At 41.5% G+C, this 23,031-nt stretch overlaps 1 protein-coding gene across 1 annotated transcript in view; it reads left to right on the forward strand.

Moving 5' to 3' along the window:
* The first annotated feature begins 737 nt into the window (after positions 1-737).
* Positions 738-23,031, forward strand: part of gfra4a (GDNF family receptor alpha 4a) — a 217,151-nt gene continuing 194,857 nt past the window's right edge. Inside the window, exon 1 of the mRNA XM_088087621.1 lies at positions 738-1,575. Within this exon, the coding sequence (XP_087943747.1) occupies positions 1,518-1,575 (58 nt within the window). The 5' untranslated portion in view covers positions 738-1,517. The remainder of the gene's footprint in view (positions 1,576-23,031) is intronic.

Genomic DNA, 23,031 nt, shown 5'->3' on the forward strand with positions numbered 1-23,031 from the left:
AAATCCTGAGAGGAGTCCGCTGCCCACTCTCCTCCCAAAAAAAGAAAACACTGAGCAGAAGTTTGTCAGTGTTTATAAGGTTGTACAGCTTATTCTTCAGACTCAGAGTATGATCCTTCCCACGTTTTCCGTGAGTGTCAGCCTTTTTTACATACTGCACAAACAAGGTTTTGGATGAAAGTGTCCCTGAGTTGCTGTAAAAACTCCAAAAATAAGCTTGAGGAGGCAAAACAACTCCCAACAGGGGGAAACCGCTCAAAAATTAATTTCTCATCCGGAGTGTGATTTTAACGGCTTGAAAATAATTCAAGCTTTGACCAAAAAAAAAGGAAAAAAAAAAAAAAACAGAGGAAAGCATCTATAACAGCTGTCAGTATGAAGAATTTAAATATTCTCCATGATTTATGGAGTGCCACTTCAACAGGCTTAATCCACTTATTCTGGAAAACAAAATGTTTATAGATAAAAATAAAAATAAAAAAATAGGCGTCTCATATGTCAGTCAGGCTCACTGTCCCCCCAAAACCCAGATCAAAACAGATTATTCTTTGTTCTGTTTTGAAAAGAGACCAGCATGAGCACATTAGACAGCAGGTAGCCTCAAACAGACCATGCTGGCTGCAAGATGGTCTCTTCATTTTTACCATTAAGAGGCACAGACACTGTGAGTCAGCCTGGCTCTGTTTTTTACGTCTGCTCCTCCTGTGCTGCTGCTGCTGCTGCTGCTGCTGCTGTAGGGGCCCCTAAAATATTTTCTCAGCTGCCTCCAAATCAATGATTCTCATGCAAGTGGTAGTTTCTCTTTTTTTGAGGGGGGGAAATAACCTACTTTCAGAGAAGTGTGGATACGCTCTACCCACCCATACAGACTATGCACCATTTTACGCGGGTTTATTGTTTCTATTTTATGGCAGTATGAAATAGGCTATCGATTTCACTTGTCCTATTTCAACTTTGGCCAAGATTGGATTTTTAAACGAGCTGGGCTGGGCATCTCCGGCCGACCCGCCTGGGAGCAGAGGATCACAGGGAAACTGTGGTGACTCGCAGGTCGGAGTGCGCAAAGCAACGCGCCCCTGTGATTCATCCGCAGTTTTCCAGACGGTGCGCAGGTGGAGGCGAAGAGGAGAGGAAGCAGCCGCTCAGGAGGACGGACGGATGAGACGGCCAGGGATGTTCAATACGCGCAAGATTTATTCCACCTAAGGAACAAACAGTTTTTTTCTTTTCCTCCACCCCTCGGTGTTGCATTGATTTGGAACTAGTGGCTTGATTTGGCGCAGCTGTAACCCATTTTTCCTCCGTGACAAAAGTTTGACTGTTAAAAAATGATGCTCTGCTCCGCTCCTGCTTTTTCATGCAATGCTGTGGATTCCGGCGTCAGCGTAAGTGGCCAGTCATCACTTGAGAAATAGCTGCGATTCTTTCGGTCTTAATTTCGGTGCCAATTTTCCAACAAACAGAGGGCTTTTATTCTCCGAATCATCGCTCGCCCGGGATTGCATCCGTGTGAATTAATGTCGCACTCCATAATGGACTTCCTCGGACTGTACTTCTTACAGCTGGCTCTTATTGGTAAGTTGAACACTTGTAATTCAGTGTAGTTGAACTTGTGCAAAATGAATGTTCTGCGGATGGTCGCTGCAGACCCGCTGTTAGACCCGTTTTCAGTCTCATCAGTGCAACTGTTCTTTAACGAGTCCTTATGCGCCTGCTTTTAGTCAAAGTTGCATGCTGAGATGTTTCTTTTCCTGCATGATCAGCCAGTTGTGTAAATGTGCACGGATGCACTACGGGGTCCCGGACACAGCAGGGATACTGGTTTTGTTAAAGGACCACACAGAAAGACCGCAAAATACGATCTGATGGGTGACTGACAGTAATGAAGCGGCGGCACTCGCCGGATTTTCTCCACTCAAGAGATGCTTGCAGTCTCGTAGGGCAATTTTTGTGTTTCCCTGCAGGCAGCAGCCCCTCACACACTCCCCATTTTATTCTCGGGATTTGCTAACACATGGATGTGAGAGCAGATTACGCAAGGAGAGAGGGCGCGTTAGAAATGTTTTTACCACCAAAGCTGCCGCCGCTGCTGCTGCTGGTCCCCAGTTTGACTGCGAAAATGCCAATGCAGACAAGTGTGTGGAAAAGTCTGTGTGCGCGCGTGTATCAGCCTGTGTGGTTTGTTGCGCGCGTGCGTGTGCATGCGTGCGTTGTGCACCTGCCTTTGCAGGTGAATTGTGTTGTCTGTACGTATGTGCTGGGGGGCGGAGCGGAGTGGCAGCCGGTGTGTGCGGTGTTTGGGGCGTGCGTGCGCGCGCGTGTGTGAGCGCGCGCGTTTGTGCGTGCTTGTGTGTGTGTGTTTAAGAGGCAAAAAACTGCCCAAAGTGGTGTGCAGGATAAAATCAAACAGTAAATTCATCAGTTGAGAGTTGAGCACACATAAACACACACACACATACACACACTCATTCTCACTCAGCTTTTTTCCGCCTAAATCTATTAATCATGTTACCTGTATGCTTCTCATTGTGCCAGCTGGTGCAAGTCATTCCTAATGTCAGTGCTGTTTTCTGCTGCTCTCATTTAAAATTCATGTGTGGTACAAACTCCAGACTTTTTTCTGATTCTGCTGCACTCTGTTCTGCAAAATTCCCCCACCATGGAGAAAAAAAACCTTCCCGCAGAGCGAGTGCGGGCTGGAAACAGGACGTACGGACGGAGAGATTTGTATTTGTGAGATTTATAGCCTCGATGATGACAGCTCCACATCTCAGACTCCATTTCCCTCTGCTGCAGCTGTGATTGCAGACGCTGACGATGAGGCACACTGAGCGCAGCCTTGCATAGTACGCTGGAAATTGTGGGGCTCCACCACCTTGAACCCTGAACACTTGCAGCACTACTGTCCACCACGCTTTCCCCCCTGAAGGAAGTAATGCTCTTATGTGCCCCTGTCATCCCTCACACTCCACAGTACATGTAAAACGTGTGTCACGGTGCTGTGCTGTCACTCGAGACATGAGCTGGGTGGGTGAGTGAAAGCAGGATGTGAGGAGGGGAGGGGGGCAGTCAGTCGTAGTCTTTTCTTCACTGATATTCTCACCTTGTCAAAGAGATGTGTCAAAACGGCAGAGAGTCTCTAACCCAGGGCCTCATGATCCCGTCCATCAGCCACACACAGGGAGACAGAGAGGAGGAAGGAGGGATCAAAGGAAGTGCAGCAGCTTCAGCCTGAAGGTTAGAGAGGGGAAGACGGAGGTGGTCGGTCTTAGGGGGGAAAATGGTGAATACAAATTGGATGTTTGGAGTTTTCCTTCGAAATCTGAGCTGCTGAGATGTGCCAAAAAGACGCAGGACGGCACGTACATCAAGTCAACTCATGTAAGACTGTTGTGATTCTGTTATTGTGTGTTCATGTTTGGCGTTTAGTGCAATTATATGCGATTGTATGTTGCTTTTGTGATGCATTTTTTGTGTTGTCTCCTTTGTTATTGCGAAGGAAGAGACGCATCACTTGAATCTTAAACAAAACCTCATCAAGAAACATTTTTGTTAATGGGTTGCATTTTGTTGAATGCAAGAAAAGTCGTTTTTAAAAGCTTTAATGGAGCACTTGAAGGCGGCATCGGTTCTTTCAGGAGCTTCAGCTGTAGTTCTCTTTAGCATGCTTATGTACAGCGCTCATTTACAGGTTTTTTCTTTTTCTACTCGTTTAGCTATACGTTTGAGGACTGTTACTTGGTAGCCCAATGTCCTTAAGAGAACCTTTCCTTTGTGGATGTATAGGATGTTTTGTGTACGTTGCATCTTTCCCAAGCTTCTGCTGCAAATATAAATATGATTATCTACAACTTGCCAAGTCAACTCATCGTCAACTTTTTTATTGTTGCACGTTTGTGTTTTTGTGTAATTATTTGCGACTGTATGTTGCTTTTGTGATACATTTTCTGCATTGTCTATTTTGTCATGCGAAGTAGCACTTAAGCGAAACATCATCAAGAAATATTAGTGGGTTGCATTTTGTTATTGTGTGTTACAAAAGCACTCGAATGTGCCAAAAGTCATATTTACAACTCAGAAATTGGAGCTTTTATGGAGCACTTAAGGGCAGCATCAGTTCCTTCAACAACTTATACCAAAGTATTGTTGTGCACAATATTGTGCTCAATTCCACATTTTTGTTTATGCTAGTTTAGCTATACATTTAAGGACCACTATTTGGCAGCCCACTTCCTAATTAGGACCTTGCGGTTTAAGAGGACATATTGGCAGTTATGTGTGTGTGTGTGTGTGTGTGTGTGTGTGTGTTTACATTCAGCTCCTTTGCCCAAGCCCCTGCTGCTAATATAAAGATGCTCCTCTACAACTTGCCAAGTTAGTTTTTGTCAGACTTTTGTGATTTTGTTATTGTTTGTTCATATTTAGTGTAATTATTTGCAACCGCACGTTGCTTCTGTGATGCTTTTTGTTTGCAAGTGTCGTCTACTGTGTCATGCAAATTAGAGCAGCACCACTTGAATCTTAAACAAAAACATTATCAAGAAACACTTTTGTTAATGGGTTGCATGTTGTTGTAATGTGTTATTAGAGCACTTAAATGTGTTCATGTTTACAGCTCATAAATTGGAGCTTTCATGGAGCACTTGCAGACGACATTGGTCTCTTTAGCAACTTTGGCTAAAGTGTTTTCTGAGCATGTTTATATACAGGGCTCACTTCCAGTTTTTTTTCTTGGTACTGGTTCAGCTATACATTTGAGGACTATCCCTTGGCAGCCCACTGTCCTCACAAAGGACCGTTTGGTGTGAGAGGAGGTATGTGCTATTTTGCATGTGTGTTTGTGTTTGCATTTAGCTCTCTTCCCCGAGTCGCTTCTGCAAATATATATACATGCTCCTCTAAAACTTGCCAAGTCAATTCATGTAGTATTGTGTACTGTTGTGATTTTGTTATTGTACATTGGTGTTTAGTATTTAGTGGGATTTTTCACATCTTTATGATGCTTTTGTTATGCATTTTCTGTGTTGTCTCCTTTGTCATGCAAAGTAGCAACACCACTTTAATCATAAGCGAAACATCATCAAGAAAAACTCTTGTTAATGGGTTGCATTTTGTAATTACGTTTTGTGAGAGCACTCGAATACATGAGAAGTCAAATGGTCAACTCAGAAATTGTAGCTTTCATGGAGCACTTGATAGCGGCATCGCTTCTTTCAGCAACTTTGTGTTGTTGAGCACATTTAAATACAGGCCATACTTCCTTTAGTTTTTGTCAGCCCTTTCTCAAACCAAAGTCATCAAATACTGCTGCTTTTGTGATGCTTTTTGGCAAAAGATCCCAATGGCATAAGCCACTTTTCGTGTCTGAATGATATGCTGATGGAAAGCGTTGGTTGAGAATACCACCGGACAAAACCATTGACAGTGTAACTATTGTGGCTGGATGAACCACACCAGACACAGCAACACGATGTGCGTACGGTCTGCGTCAGTTGAAAACACCACCAGACAAAACAGTTCAAGGTGTTTTTATTCACCGGTGGACGGCAAAACGGCACCTGCCATGGCGACATGTTACGCGTCCGGTCTTTGTCAGTTGAGGATGCAGCCAGAAAAAAACCTGTTGCATCCACATGATACGCAGCCGAATGGCGTCGCACTGAAACTCTGTCTGTAACAACGTACTATAAGGAGCACGAAGGTCCCCATAGGGCAGACAGGAGGGGTGGTGGATGGATCAAATAAAACCCAGACTTTCATGGAGTCAAGTGTTCGCTTGCCGTCTGAACTTGATGGGTTTGTTTTCTTCGCCTAACCATCCGTGCCCTTGTTGCCTAATCCTAACCATCTGTGCCAGCATGTGCGTGTCTTCATGTCCTGGCAGTGGTTGCCATTTGCTTTTGTTGCCTAAATGCAACATGCAGTGTAATCCCACCTCGTGCATTTGTTGGCATCACAGGCCATCCTGGAACGTGAACAGCAGATGCAGAAGATCACCTAGAGTGTAATATGTAGACGCTGATGTCCACCGCAAAGCAGCAATATGTGATGACTTGGATTTTTTATACATCCACTGGATGATCGCTAGACATTTGAGAATCGTCACTTGGCAGCCCACTATCCTCTCGAGGACCTTTCAGTTTAAGAGGACGTATAGGCTGCTTTGTGTGTGTGTGTGTGTGTGTGTGTGTGTGTGTGTGTGTGTGTGTGTGTGCGTGTGTTTGCATTCAGCTCTCTTCCCCCAAGCTCCTGCTGCAAATATAAATATGCTCCCCTACAACTTGCCAGGCCAAACAAGGCTTTAAAAATGCCCGTGGTGTCCAGGGCTGCAATAATATCCGTCCACCCTAATGAATGTCTCTTTCTGATGAAGTGAGGTGTATTAAGTGGGTGTATGCAAGATTAGCATGCGGTGTTTTTGCATTTTGTTATCGTGCGGGGGTAAAGTCATGCATTGAAAAACGAAGGGGGAATAAAAAACAAGCCTCTATTTACTTCAGATTGAAATAAGCATATTTACTGCTCAGCCTTGTGATGCTTCAGTGATTATCTGCCCGCACTGCTCTGAACATTTTGCAGTCATTACTATAATTAGTTGACCAGGTTTATCTGCATATTATTCCTCTCTAAGTGGTAGGCAGCAAATGAACACAGCCTACTTCTCCATTTGCGACATGGCGGAGGCTTATATTGTTTTAATTTTGTGAATTGTGTTACATACGCGGCAATAATTGGCTGGCAAGAAGTAATAATCATAAACATAAACGGCCCACTACTTGAGGGTGGTATGCATATTTTCCCAGCATGAATTGGTGGTGATTGGTTCGTCACGGGGGCAGCAGTCATGGAGGGAAGGTGTGAACAATTTGCGTTAAACTGCGGGGGCCCTTCACAAAGGCGAACTTGTGCGGCTGAAGATTAGATTCATAAGGAGGGGGAGTCGGTATCACGTCCTATAAAGAGGCCCAGCAGAGTGAGAGGGGCATCTACTGTTGATTTCATCTCAGCCTGTTTTGCAAACAGATGATTATGTGTAATTTGTTTCAAAGTGGTAGCTGTCAGCAGTTACATTCAGTGGAGGAAAAAAATGAACACAATAATCAAATTGCACATCCGAAAATTAAGTAATTGTTGAATTGTGAAAAGAAAAGTTCAAAGAGCAGCAATTTTATTTTGACTGTGAAATTTTTGCGGTGTAATGAGTTTTTACAAAATCAGAGTCATGGCTGATGAAAAAAAAAAGCAACACAAATAATTGAGAACTTGTCAGACTTAAGGTCAAATGTGACACATATCGTGTTAATTACTTCAAACCAAACAAACAAACAAACAAAAACACATTAACCTCCGTTATTTTACACTGTAGCTAGTCATGGTTTGGTTGTTGGAGCGTTTGAAATCACTCGTTGGAACTTGAGCAATTTTGATTTCATACTGCGGAGCAAAGTTACCCAAAACTAATTACTGTGTTTAGACTGCGGCATTCGAAGTACGCTGACTGCTGATTACCATTCTTCATCAGGTAATTATTTACTGATTAAGATCCCAGTCCTGTTGAATAGATTTTTTAAGTAGTAGTTCCATAGTTTTAATTATTATTCACTGCAGTAAAATAGTTTAATCTTTAGAGGGGAAGAATATCTTCAGATACTCTTATTTTTTATGCAGTGTTTCTGTTGTTTGTCCATATTTTCCTCAAGCTTCTTCTTCTGCAACAAGTAATTTGATTTTTAAATTTCCTTTCCAGTGTACCTTTTGACACCTAGAATAAGATGTATTGTCCCCAAATGTGAGCTATGTAGTTGGAAGACAAATAGCAATTAAATATTTTTCAGTTGAGAGAAAAAGTTTCTAAGATCTTATATGTTGCTTCTTTGGATTTTGATGAATTCGGGCTTCTGTCAGTGTAAAGAAACAAGTCTGTCTGCCTCCTCTGAGATAGCTGTCTGTCTGTATGGTTATTGAATATCAGTGCCAGATGGTGGATCTGGACTTAAGAATCAAAGCTTTACACTAATGCTGGGGGGACTAACACTGCTGATGGTCGGGATTCACTCCCATCCTTGTGCCAATACTGACCTTTCACAGCAGATCGGGTATCAACCGTGCTGTGATTGATTAACAGTAAATACAGTGTCTTTGTTTTCACCATTTGTAACACTCCTCCAGTCACGGTGGGCCACCAACTCAGTTTTAAAGCCACAGCAATCCCGGGCTGCATGATTCTGAAGTTAACGCCGGTCTTAGATTGGTGCACGCTATGAGTCGGCATCAGGAAATAGAAACTTGGATCAGTACATAAGAGCTATTTTGTTTCTCGAAGACGTTTCACCTTTTGTCAAAGAGGCTTCTTCTTAGAGCTGCGCGGTACGGCCTTGAAATAACATCACAATATATTTGAGCCATATCACGGTACACGGTATATATATCACAGTATTTTAAATCTCCTAAAAAGCTTCATGAATGCTGGACTGGTCAACAAAACCATCATGATACGACAAAATACGCAGATATTGATACTGTGAACATATTTTAGGGATGACTATTTGTACTTGGACGAAATATTAACACAATGAGATTTTTGATAATTATCAGTGATGTGGATTTAATGACTTAAGTGGGTGAATGCAAGTATTAAAGGAAGTAGTAGTTGTGAGTCTGAGAAGTTCAGAAAATTAAATCACTTTACTGCAGCCTTTAAAATCAGGAAAAGACAAAACTTATTTTATATCATGATGTGACGATATCCAAAAGCTCAGACGGTTTGTGGTCTCATATCACGGTAACGGTATTTATCCCGTATATTGTCCAGCCCGACTTCTTCAGTTCTAACCAACTGGAAGGAAGTTTCGGGCTTCAAACCCTGTGTAGGTGTGTGCTACAGAGTCACTGAGGTCACATGTGGACTCTGAGTTGCTCATATTGGTTTTTTGGATCGCCTGAAATACCACTTCATGCGAGTGTCAAAACTTTTTTTGCGACAAATGGAAGTTTTTTAAAAACAGACACGTTTCCATGCATAATATTTCATATTTGTTAATGGAAGTCCGCCAAGAGCCAAGACTGATTATGTTCCACTTGGGAGCGACTAATGAGTCAAGTGAGACAACTAGTGGTAAAAATCAGTACACCCGTGAGCCCGCTGTTTGTCTTAAAATCAAATTAAAATAAAATGTTTACACTGGCCAAACATATTTGGCAGGTTGCAACAGATCCGGTGAGTTTATTTTTAGAGCATGTTTGCTAAAAACCAACTGCCTCCTGCTGCAGAAAACTTGATTTATTAGAGCACTGACACTGAAGTGAACCATAAGTTTGGTGTTTAACAAAAAATGCTAAAAAGTTTAGTCGAAAAACTTTTATGTGGGTTTATCTCTATCACTTTGAACCCATGTAGTCATTTGAACCATTGTGAATGTAACAGTTAATTAACGTGTCTTTAAAATACAGTGAATTTCCAAACGTTGGCGTGGGAGGTGTAATCATATGTATTTGAGTTTCACAGGACAGATATTAGAGTGCACAGGGACAGTGACAGAAACTCTACAGATAATAGGATCTCCACACAGATAGCTTCCTAATTAACAGCCGCACACACAAACGCACACACAGAGCGGACGGCCTCCCGCGTATCCAGACCCAACTCCCTCTGTCGCTCTCAGCACTTATTCAGCCTCATCACTATGCTTTGTATGGGAATGAATAATTTGCTCCTTGCATGTTTGGTAACCTTGAATTGTGACAGATAATATTATGGGTTTTTGCAAGTGTGCGCTTTATGCATTTATTCTGACAAATCTGAAGCCCACCCCCTCACCACCACCCCCTGACACATGTATAATTCATACTCACCCTTCTCTCTCACCGGGTCCCCGTAGCTGCTGCAGCGCCGCACAGTTTCTTGATTTCTCTTATAGTGGATACTTCTGTGTGCCTTCAAGTTCCTGTGACAGAGAGAAGGGAGCGAATAGTGTCGGAGAATTACAGGAGCAAACATAGCGGGAAGAGGAGGATGTGAATGTGAATAAGCCGTGTGTGACAGCGAGAGAGGGGATTTATTTTTCCATGAGGCTGGGGCTGTCATCGGGCATCTAACAGAGAGGAGATATGTATCCTCGGTAGAGCGTCTCACCAGAGCCGAGTTTAGATCCCCGGTGCGCCGGCTCTGTTCGGATCCTCGGCTTTACTGTGCTGCACCTTTGAATTTCATTTAGGTTGTTTGTTTTTTATACCTGACACCTGTTGCTCCACATCCCCAAAGTAAAGATAGTAGAGATTGCTCGCCCCAGTCTGCATCCCAGATCATCACGTTTGCTGATATCGTTTTTGACACACGATCCATCACGTGTGATTGATTTATTGATTTAATTTGTCAACTGTCTCCTCGCTGAGATAATGCTCAACTGTTTTTGGGAGCACTGCCTTCCTTCTTTGTCATAATGACTCAGCAAAATGAACTTAAAGTTCAGTCTGTTCTCATTCAAAAGTAGTCAAATACCGCCACTTTTGCAGTGCTTTTGGTGTAAAAAATGATGTTAAAAAGTCACCTTTCGCTGCTGTATGATACAACAACACACCGCCGGGCAGCTTCAGTCGATAACGCTACCACTCACAACCTGTTGTGACCAAATGTTACACTGCTGGACGGCTCTAGGTTGAAATGCTGCCGGTTATTGTGCATTTATGTTTGGCGTTAAGTGTAATTATTTGCAACTGTAAATTACTTTCATGATGCATTTTCTGTCTTGTCTCATTATGTCATGCAGAGTAAAGCAGCACCACTTAAATCTTTAGCAAAACATCGTCAAGAAAGACTTTTTTAAACAGTTTGCATTTTTTTTCTTATGATTTACAGCAGCACTCAACAGCAGAAGCAGAAAGATACCTAAAGCATTATATTGCCACTTTGCCTGTAGACTTTCAAATCCACAGACAAAGCGGTAATATGTGAAGATTTGGGATGAGTACCTTAGCTGAGGGTGCACTGCATTGGTGACCAGCTGACATTTATAACTGGCTGTTCTCTGCTGTCATACTGGTTTCCTCCCTGCTATCCGTTATCTCTGCCAAGGCAACTTATACTGTATGTACAAAGAGCAGATGGAGGCAATTACAGGCTATCGGCAGCGGAGAAAAGAGCTAAATGGAAGCCCCTAAGATGGAGATAAACATTCACTGGAATAGAGGGAATCAAACTGCAGCACTGACGCCGGTTGGGAGGATTTTGTGGGGTGAAACCAAAATGACAGTGCTCCTTATTATGTTAAAACCCTGTCATTTCCACTAGCTTTTGTTAAGGGACGATTATGCCACAGAGACAATTACCCTGCCCTTGCCTTTCTGAAAGGATATGGCATTTACTGCCACTGTATTCCATAGCCAGACGTTTAACTTTGTAATGAAAAGGCTGCAAAGTGGTCCAGGCTGATTGTGAGAAAGCCTAAAAGGCTGCAATTAATCAGAAGAAAAAAGTTTTGTGAGTGGGGGAAAAAGGTATCACGGAGTTGGCTCGGCAGAGAGAATGACAAGTGGTAATGAAACAAGCTAGCACAGCTTCAAGGCCCCTCATCAAGTGTTCACAGTACTTAAAGCCTCTAAGTGTGTCTGTCAGTGTGTTTTTAAGTATAAGGAACTTTCAGTGTCTCATTGCGACTGGCGCGGACCATTATCCGGACCCATACAATAAAGGCTCTTATTACTCCACCGTTTTATTGAGAGAAGTGCTGGAGGTGGCAATCATATTCCCATTTCGCATAGATGGAGCTGACATAAAAATATTGCTGATAATCACCAAGACTCCGTTTCCATTCACATGATCCCATACATTAATCACGCATGCTGTCCCGGCGCTGCACACACTCCAGACATCAGCATGTTAAAGGCCTTTTACTGCTGCGTAATGATAGTTTTTTACATGAAACTTTGGCTTGATGGATTACATCTTGAGTCACAAATGTAACTCAGACATTTCAACAGCATATTGTTTAACAAAACATTGTGTGCTTTTGGACAAATGTCCATAATCGTCGAAGACTTTTCCGTCCTGTTGCTAAGAGATATGAACTCAGGTGCACAGTGAAGTGTATTTCTAATACATGTTACAAGGTTAGTCTCCACTTATATTAATTGTATAAAATATATAATATTTGTATAAGAAATCAATATAACTGAGTGTTTAATACCAGCTCGCTTTCCAGAAGACAGTGTTTGCGTTATATGTTTCTGCAGACCATGAATACATTACATTCACGGTTGATAAGTATCACGTCAACACTTTTAAAGTGGTGTACTTCTGTATTAAAGCTGACAGTGTGAACTGGTGGAGAGGATGGTGAATTGTGTGACACACTGTTCAAAATCAACAAACAATAAAACCCAAGAAAAAAAGAGAGAGATGACAAGTTGCTCTGAAGGCTGTAATCAAACAAAGGTCAAAAACTTTACACGGATGCTCATGGACAACGGGAACCAACAGGATAAACAGGAAGAAAATCCAGGGACTTCAAAAATATGAAAAACAAGAAGGAATTACATTAAAAAGCCTTTACTTTAGTGGCTAAACCATAAAAAAGCCAACATGTTACAGACATAGACTATATACAAAGATGGACAGCATGACAGTTCCCCCGAAGTGTAACTTTTAAATCTGGATCGCCCCGAGTGTCTGTGCAGTATAGGTCATAAAGCCCGCCCCTCCATGTGAATGGGCCAAACTAAAATTACACGCCAAATACATTTCTCCCAAAGATGGTTCCTGTCACTGAGGGTAGTTCTTATCACCCTGCTGTTTGTTCAAGTGTTTGTTTTTATGATTAGTTTAGTTAACTGAGTTACTCTCTCCTAAAAAAAACAAGGATTTTCTGCCATGATTGACAGCTTTGGTTTGCACCACGATACTGCAGTGAACAACAAAACCGGTCACTTTTTAGGGAGTAATTGCAGCTTTCCAACCACCAAAACTGTTGTTTTACAGCATATTCTCATTCCAACTCATCAAATACCGCATCTCAGGTCAGTGCTGTTCACGTCTACATATTACACGCTGCGTATCCTTCTGCGTTTGTTGCTGACGTTGAGGGACGGCGGGTCAAATTACGCCTGTTAAATGCAGTGTGTCATTCAGTCTTGTTAAAAGAAAGACTTAAAATGTCAGTAAAACAATTTGTGTTTCGTATTTTTCCTTGTGCAACACAAGCACGTGGTTAGGTTTAGAAAATCATGGTTTGGCTCAACATTCATACAGAAAGCAAACGGTGGGGTGAAAGTCCGGAGTTTGTTAGACCCATCCACCACAACTCCTGTACCCCCAATAGGGACTTTCAGTACTTTTAATTATGTCGTTACCAGCAGTGTTTATGGCAGATGCCATCCACCGCCGCATCATACCACTGAGACATACTGCCATGAAAGGTAGCTTTTAGTGACGGTGAGACATAGCGGCAGTATCTGATGACTTAGAAATGTGAATGGGCTGGTTTTTTAAAGACCCATCGTTTTTCCAGCAAGAATAGAAGAATATTACGTTATTTTTTTTTACAGAGACAGCTCTGCGTTTCCAGCTGCCATTGTGCCAGCGAAACCATGTATTTTTAAGCCAAATCTTGATCTTTTCCCAACCATACCCAGTTCTTTTTGCTAAAATCTATATGGTTCAAGCTTTGCTGTTACGTAAAGCTTTAAGATATTTGCTACGAAATAACATGCAAATGTAATCTATCTTTGGTTGGCATCCAATGCCAACATTTTTGGGGGGCAGTTGGGTTGTTTACACTATAAAATGATACAGTATTTGCTGTGTGATTTATCAGACTGTGACTTTTGACTGAAACTGTGTTTTTTGAGGTGTTTCACCGCCATCCATAGTTAGTTTTCTTTCATTTGCAGCGTTGAGCAGCTCTTCCATTTCTTCAATATGTTGCATTGTGTTGCATCAACAGCACATTCAAAAACATTTTATTATGTGTACTGACTGTAGTGAGTAAACTATACTTCTGTCACTTTTCCAGTGTGGATAACTGTAGACTCAGAGCCTGCTCAGAAGTTGTGTGTACTGTAGCTGGAATTGGGACACCCTGCATGTCTTTAACCTGAATAAGATGGAAACTGGAGAACTAGGCAGCTACCTCTTAACATTTGCCGTCTTTATTTTCTTGACCCAGATGGTTTCGGGAAAGCTGGCATGAAGACGATGTTCTTTTTTTCTGGTAGAACGTTTGAAGATGGCATATATTCAAGAACTAGAAATGTACGTTATTTTGGACGGCAGAGAGTTTATGATACACGATGAGTCTGTTACCCTGTCAGTCTACAGCACGGATACTCAGCCTGCTGTGCTCTGAGGGCCACTTTCACAAAATGACGAGAGGCCAGGGGCCAGGCGCAGCGGCCCCATACATGTTTCTAGGATTATAACACGTTTATAGGATTTTAAATGTTTGTAGGATTTTAGGACATTTCTATGATTTTAGGAAACATCTCCAGTTTTATGAAGTTTTTAGGATTTTAGGACCTTTCTTGGATTTTAGGACATTTATAGGATTTTAGGGCATTAAGAGCTTAGCTAAGACCTCTGTAGGGGGTTGTGGGGGATCCTATGGTGGTACTTTTCTAAAAAAAAAAAAAAAAAAAATGCACTCTCGCAACTTATGTAACTCAAAGTACAAAAAAAATTCCCAGAGTGAATCTCTGTGAATTTCAGTGTGAATTATAAAATGTTTGGGGGCCACTCTGCACCTTACTTGGGGCCAGATTTGGCCAGCGGGCTGTAAATTGAGTATCTCTCGTCTGCTGTGTGTCTGCTACAACTTGTCACCGTTAAAATGTCAAGTAAGTCCAGTTTTACCCACCAGATTCTGCTGGCTCATGTTACTTGTCCTGTTTGCATAGAGGACATAAATTCATAGGTTGAAGAGCTTCTCTTGACTTAATTTTTGCAGATGATGACTGGACAGAATCATCTGTCAATTAGCCAAGAAATGCATTGTCATGGCTCGTTGTTAAAAAGTGGGAGGGTCTAAATATCTGTCAAGATTAGGCAGAAAAACTGTGTAAATGTTTCTGTGGTCTTGAAACAGACTGCTTGCTGCTTAACTTGACAGAAAAGCTATTTTTGTTTGGGCTCAGAACTGCCTTGTAAAACAGGTTTAAAAAATGTGTTTCACTGTACGCCGGACAGATTATTATTGTAGCAGCAGGATTGTCTTTGAGGATTATGAATGTGTTTGTAAAATGCTTCTTTTTGTAAACAACCGCAGCTTTTCTCTGAATTTCTGTTTATTTTAAAGAAAATCGTGGCTTCTATTGAAAAGGTATTCATCAATGCAGAGGCCAAAGATGTAAAAAACTACAGTTACCTGAGAGACACGAACTGGGAGCGAGGGTTATCCATCTCAGCCTGCCACTGCTCACATGTAGGTTAGGTCATATTAAAGCTCCTCAACTTGTCGGCTTACTTTTCTCCAAGAACTCCCAGAGAGCAGATGGGGAGCAGAGATCCTCGTCCAGAGCAGGAGCCGAATCCAGATGACGTCCTGCAGCCTCTGCTGCAGGGGCCCCGGGATCTGGGGAGCTAATTGGTTTCTAATCAGAGCTGCAGTTTCTGCGATGGCGTTTCCGCTCAGACTGGTGAGATAGAAACAGAGCGTGAGTGTGAAATCAGGACTTGGGAATCAGGTTCAGTGCCAGGCTGTCAACTGGCGGAGCCAACGGGAGGTGGAGGAGGATGGGGATGTGTAGACCGGGCCAAATCGCAGCAGGCGATCCACCCAGCCTGTCTCAGATATGTGCCAGATAACATTTATGAGGGCTAATGAAAGACTTCGTGGCTCGACACTCTTACACGGCTTCCACTCTGTAGACTGTCGCGGGCCACTCAGCCGAACACGTCTTTGTGCCCGTCATGTTGATCGTCATCAACCAGGCGGACGGAAAAAAAAACCTGGAAGATGTTCAAGATTTCATAAAGATACAAGATGCAAAAAAAAAACAGTTTATTGGCAGTGATGATGGGGCACTCTGTGTCTTGTCTCATTTCCCAGAATATTTATCACAAAACGTCTGATTTTACTACTGAGCTACGGTTTGAACTGTTTTTGCATTAAAATTACATTTAACAAGTACCATATGTTATACAATATCAGTCTGAATCTTTCCGTGACCTTGTGTTTACTCAACGAAATCACACCATCCTGCTAAAAACAGCCTTTCAGGGATGTTTGATTTTAATCCATATGGACGTCTTTCAGTGGAGCTATGATATTTTCTGAACAGACATCGTTAGATAACTGGTCATAGGAGTGGTTGATATATCAGTACAAATAATGACAAACTAATTAGAAAAAAACTAAACCTGCTTCTGGCCTGTATCCAGGCCTGCACACAGAGCTGATAGTCTAAGACCATTTGTACAAACTGCATTTGTAATTAAGTGCCGAGAACTAGCCTTGATGTAAATATACATCTAAATCCTGCCAACAATGCCAAAATGATGTGGAAAAAGATTGCACTCTTAATATTTGATAAAGTCTGTGCACATTGAAACATCAGAAAAGAAGTTAAGTGCGACTCTCAAGGACTCCAAAGTTATGATGCAAATGTTCAGTTAGAGGAGATAAATTCTGTTTCCCACGTCGCCAACGGCAACATGAACCTAAAACATTCACCGGTTTAAATCAGACCACTGACTCAAATCAATCACTTTTTGATTCTGGGTAAATTGTGACTGAATTCGGCAGCTGTGGCATTATGTTTCATGCTTGATTGCAGTAACAGATAGTTGAAATCTGTTTGTTGAGTCACAGCTGTGATTCATGCGTGTGCCGGGTGTCTTCACCATGGTCAGAGCCCACCGAGGCTCATGGGTACTGTTGTTTTTTATTTGTCATACCAAGTTAACCAAAAATAGAAAAACATTGGGAAAAAAGGCAATGACCAACTTGACAAGAAATGCCCTACAAATTGTGAGAAGTATATATATATATTTTTTAAAGTTACCTGAAAAAAAATGTCAAAAAATTATATTTATATTTATTGTAATTATATATTTAAAATCATGTTACCGAAACCAAAAACGTGTATATTTATTTAATTTTTTATTTTTGCTTATTTTCAGAAAATTTTACTCGTACTTTTTAGGGGCATGTTTTTATAAATTTCTCTTTACTTTTACTCATGTTTTAGAAAGAAATTAAACCAATTTGCTCAGGTTTCAAAGGGTTAAAAATGCAGGTGACGTCTTCTTACACAGCTAAATAACTACTCAGCTACGTCTATGCAACATAATGACAGAAAAAATGGTCGCACGCAGCGTGTTTATCAAAGCCTCTTTGCTCCTTTTACATAAAGTTACTCTTTTGACCCGTTGTTAATGTAAAAATATTAATTGGCAGCTTTAAGTTTAAGAACATAAACATTTAATCTCCCTGCTGATTTAATGCCTCTTTATTATTCAGAGCACAAAGATATCGGTGGACTCATTAGGATGAGTGACAGGTACAGTAACTTTAACTCCATCAGGTGAGTGGCAGGAGGGCGCGTCTGACAACAAAGCCTAAAGGCAGCACGTCTGCGCTTTGAATCAGGGAGAGCGCTCAAAGAAAAACCCGGCAGAGACGTTAGCAGCGCGGGAGTTCAACTGGTCTTATTAAACTATCGATACATTTATGTCCTACGGGCCTCAGGATGGATTCCATGTGACTATCATACGCTGCTTTTTTTCGGGTCCCAGTTAAGCTCACAATAAGACGGGGCAACCCCTCTCCTATCTGTGCTCGGTGGATCATCTCCCTTTAGCTAAGCTGATAAATCCTGCCTTCAAGGTCTTTTTGTTCCAGCACATCTAAATACAGTTTTTTTTCCCTTTAGATTTATTTCAAAGGGGATTTTAGTGGGTCGTGATTGACACGCTGCACACAATGTAATAAGAAAATTAGTTGCTTTTCTTCCTCGTTTCATCTGGTGCATGTTTGCATTTCGCCGGTGGGATTACAGATTTGCGTTGCAGTATCTCTCTTATCTCTCTAACACATTTTAACTCCCCTTACATTGCTCTTTTTGTGTTAACCATGAGGTCAACCAGCCTGCTGCTTTTTATATGATACATAAAACTCTTAAAATCAGAGCGATTAAATAGATGAAACCTTCCATCTCATTGCTCCGAACATGCTCGTTTTTTAAAAGAGAGACTGAGACCTGAAGATTAGTCGAGCCAATAAAACTAAGGTAAGGCAGCTTAGTAACAGGAGAATGAATGTAAATAGGATTCAGCGGCAATGAAAGGTACAAAGTGGTCTAATTAAATCCCTCTCGATGTGAATTCAATTTCCCCAGGCCTCACGGCATCCTGTCGGTGACAAAGAGAGCTGCCGCTCTTTGTCTTGCGATGAGTAAATTCCAATTAGGTTGTGGGCGTGTGTTGGTGTGCCAGTCAATCACAGTCACAGTCCGCGTTTTAAAGATGATGACAGTGGCAAAATATTGACCGCAGACCCCTCGCTGCCTTTCATTCGGAACAATACACAGTTAACAGAGGTATTGATTTTCTTTTAATGCTCGTTGTGCGAGACAGAGGGTTCATTTAGAAACTGGCCGATTGCGAGCACGCGGCGCTAATCGCTCGGAGGGTCTCTCGAAAAATATTGATAACGCTCGCGCAGCCCTTTGTACTGTAGCAGCTTCTCCAGCCAATTAACACTGGCATCCAAAGTGATTTTCATCTCTTTTGAAAATTGAAAATATTTCCCCCCGGTGGTACCAATTACAGATCATTACAATCTGCCAGCCCTTCTGATTTTATTGTTTTATGCCTTATCTTTTATGCATTATGATTTTGGATGTTCGTCCATCTATCGAGTCCGTTCATCGTATTTTACTGAATATCTTAAGAAACCCGAGAGGGAATTTTTGCAAATTTGGCAGAAATGTTCACTTGGACTTAAAGATGAACTGATGACATTTTGGTGCTCATAGTTCGAAGGTTAAGGTGAATGTGACCTCATTTGTGTCATTCTTGTGAACACAATATCTCAAGAACATGGGTAATTAGTCCAAATTTGGCACAAATTTTGTTCACTTGGACTAAATGATGAACTGACATTTGGGTATCTCATTCTTCTGAACACAGTAGCTCAATAAGGTCTAAAGGGGGGTGTCAAAGATCCATCACAAATGTCCACTTGCACATAATAATGAACTAATTAAAATCTAGTAATGTAAGGTCAAGGTCACTGTGACCTTGCATTTGTTTCATTCTCGTGAACAAGATATCTCAAGAATACCTTGAGGGAATTTCTTCAAATTTGGCACAAACGTCCACTTTGACTCAAGGATGAATTGAGTAGAATTTGGTGGTCGAAGGTCAAAGGTCAACGTCACAGTGACCTCACAAAACATGTTTTTGGTCATAGATTAAGAACTCATATGCTAATTGTGGCAAAATTACACGCAAATGTCTAATAGGACAAAGTGCTGACATTTTATATCCAAAAAAGTCAAAGGTCACCTTCACTTGACACTCTTTTGGCCATTACCTCACATCTCACGAACAGGATGGCGGATATTTGGTCCGATACTTGAAAGTGAGCTGATTGTAGAGATCTTCTGTGCTGCCGGGGAAAGATGTGAGTGAAGTCGATGTTTTCACAGACACGGATGTAAACTTGACTGGTGCGCGGAGGAATAGTTTACTTTTAAGCAGCATGGAGATGAAAAAAGGGAGAAGAAACAAGGAGGTAAGACAACATCTCCACCTGTCTTAATCCGAATGAGCCTTTGCAACAGAAGTCTGCAGTTACACACCAACGTTGCCGTCTCAAACCCCACACACAGATTTTTTCTTCAAATCAAATTACTGATCCCTGCTGCGATGGCCAACGTCTGCACGGCCTCCGCCATCGTTTGCCTTCGGAGAGCCTCATTTATTTTTTTCTCAGACACGCTCTCTCATGTGGAACAGTGAATATAAGATATAAAACCTTGTGACTTTGGGCCACGGCAAGATCAAACGGCAGAGCGATGGGGGGAAAAGGAGCTGAGAGATAGACGGGAGGAAGAAAACCAAAAAGAGAAAGAGTGAAAATATTGGAAGTCTCTTCCAGATGACTCCCGGCTCACCCTTCGTGCTCCCGGTGAGCGCACGTCTCATCTTTAGGTTTAATTTGCCGCTTTTAACTCTGTCCATCGCCCTTCCCCCCGCTCCGTGTGATCCCCTCCCTCCAAGGCTTCAGGCCTTGCTACTGAAGTGTGACCCAACCCGCCGCCATTGATCTAAGGTCACCCGCCATCACGCCGGTGACCTTTCACAGATTCCAATTATTTGATAATCCAACGCATCATCTGTCCTCCACTCGGCCAGGTGTTATTTTCGCCAGTGCCTGAGTAGCCACATGAAACACAGCTTTTAGGGTTTTAACACTATCAAAGTTTAGGTGCTTTTTTTAGGCCTTTTTTTCTGCTCCTTAATAGCGCTGCTGTCGAGGAGATGAGGGATTATGAGCAGATAGCCTCTGAGGTCAGAGCTACTTGACTCACTCTCTTGATGGTATCGGAGAGAGGTAACGGACACGGTCTCTCCAAAAGAGAGAGTGCGACTTGCAGCAGATTGGCTGTCAGTCAGGGTTGGGCTGGTTTGAAAATTTCCAAACCTGTTTAATATTAAACTGGATTGATTTCATGCAAACCAGCTGGTATTTGTCATTATGATACAGTTTTGTAATTAATTAGAAATGCATAATTTAAAAAGTAGGAAAAAATATTCAGGAATCCATATTTATACTGATTATTAGAATTCTATTAACCTTTTTAACTATATATTTATACTTTTTTTCTTATCTTTTTTTAAATTTTATTTCTATGTCCTTAACAGTAAACTTTTAAATAATTTTCTTGCAACTTTTTCCCATGTTTTTGAAAGAAATCGAGACATTTCCTCAGGTTTCAAGCCCTTTGAAAACTGGAATGACATCACTTTTCTTGTGCTGAGTTCAGAAGCCGCTCACATGCAATAAAACCTGGAAACCTGAGCAAATCGATAAGAGGTTTCCCATAAGTTCCAAGAAAGGTGATAAAATGTGCTGAAAGTTAGTTTTAAAAGAAAGAGAGAGAGACAGAAAAGACATTATTAGAATTTAGTCATTTAAAAGAAAAATGTCCAGAAGTTTATAATTATTGTGAAGTATTTTATGGTGTATTTATATTTAATGGTTCCTTTTTTTCACCCATATTTTCTTTTTTTTCCCAAAATTTTCTGTTATTTTCTTGAAACTTGTAACTTCTTCTTTTGTTGCTCAGGTTTTTAAGTGTCAATAGCGCTGCGGTTGTGGAGATGAGGGATTACGAGTAGACAGCCGCTGAAGTCAGAGCTGCTTGACTTACTCTCTTGACATTAATGGACACTTTTGGTCTCCCAAAAAAGTGGAAGCAGAACTCGAAAGGTGCTGCAGCAGATTGGCTATCATCGCCACTTCCTACAAGGCAGCAGATAAAGTGAAAGCTGCCCCGTCAGCTGACCTCTTGTCTGATCAGCAACCTGAACAAACCCGAGGTCACATGTTCACAGCGTGAAACAAGACGCCGTCCGATCTCGATAAGTGCTGGATTGGACAAAAGCCACGGAGCCGCAGAATGATGCTCCTCAGCTTTCAGGGGGTTCATGAGGCTTCAGCCCCCATCAATATCGTTTAAGGACTTACACAGTGTACCAGAGCGCTCTGCGAGCTGTGTTGTCGTACACTCCTGAGCGGAGGGGGGGCCTAAGAGCCGAAAACGCATTATGAGACCAAGAGGCTGGCCTCAGACAGCGAGCCAAGAATCTGCCAGGGCCAGAGCGGTGATAGATGACGAGGCGCGGCGAAGGTTTTATTGAGGCTGTAGCGCGGCTTGTCGTGACAACCAGAATGAATGAGATCCTTGGCATCTGTGGGCACCGTCACCCCTCCGGTCCCATTTTTATTATTACTTATTCACGTACAGCAATAATGTTGGTTCAGTTTCATCAGTTATCAATTTACAAACTTGGCTGTTAAACTGTGAATTATGCAACACAGGACAAAAATAAAAGGATGGGAGCTAATCAACACGACTGTGCGGAGGATATTTATAACCTTCCCCGGCTCCCTGGAAGACTTTTGTACTTGCGGATGGGAGGAAGCATATGGAAGCATGTGAACGCCGACTGTAGCACTTCTCTGCTCGTCCTCTTGATTAGCGAAATGATAAATTCAGCCTCCTGCTATTTATAGTTTGATGATATTTGCATCTCGTGATTAGGGGGTGTTCAATCATTGTCGTATGAATCACGCAGCATGTCTTTGTTTCTTGTTTAAAAGTGATGTCTGTTAGATTTCATCAGTGTTTGACAGATGTTATTATGGTGTAGCCAATTTGTCAATTGAGTTTATATTCATACCACCCGTATGACCTAAAATCAAGACATTTGTAATAAAATAAAATAAAATAAAATAAAGAAAGAAATAAGTAAAGTAAAACTGCAAGAAAATTATCAGGAAAAAAATAAAACAATAATGAAATTTAAAAAAACAAAAACAAACAAGAAAGTGGCCCCAAAACACTGATTTTTTATATATATATATATATATATACATATATATGTACATTTTTTTCTTTATACATAATTATGTTCTATTAATTAGATTAGATATTGAATTCTGGAAAAAAAATCTTTGTCACCTTTCATTAATTTATTGAAATTTGTGAAACATTTTTTTACCAAGTTGCTCATTGCCTTTTTTCCCCACATTTTTACAAATAAGTCAAACCAATTTACTCGGAGTTCAAAGGGTTAAACACTGTACTTTGGTACATGTACTTGTGTTTTTTTCCAACACTGAATCTGCATGTCAGCAGGTCGAAGACTTTAGCTGTGAACCTGAATTTGCTTTTGCTGTATTGTATTTTTGGCATCAGCTCTTTATTGGACGGCACAGGAGAGAGAGACAGGAGTGATGGGGAGGACGACATGCAGCAAAAGTCCCCGAACAGATTTAAACCTCCTTCTTTTGAATTCTGTACGTGGCA

The sequence above is a fragment of the Plectropomus leopardus genome, chromosome 14 (genome assembly GCF_026936395.1).
Source record: "Plectropomus leopardus strain MGB_pleo_1.0 chromosome 14, ASM2693639v1, whole genome shotgun sequence".
NCBI lineage: Eukaryota > Metazoa > Chordata > Actinopteri > Perciformes > Serranidae > Plectropomus > Plectropomus leopardus.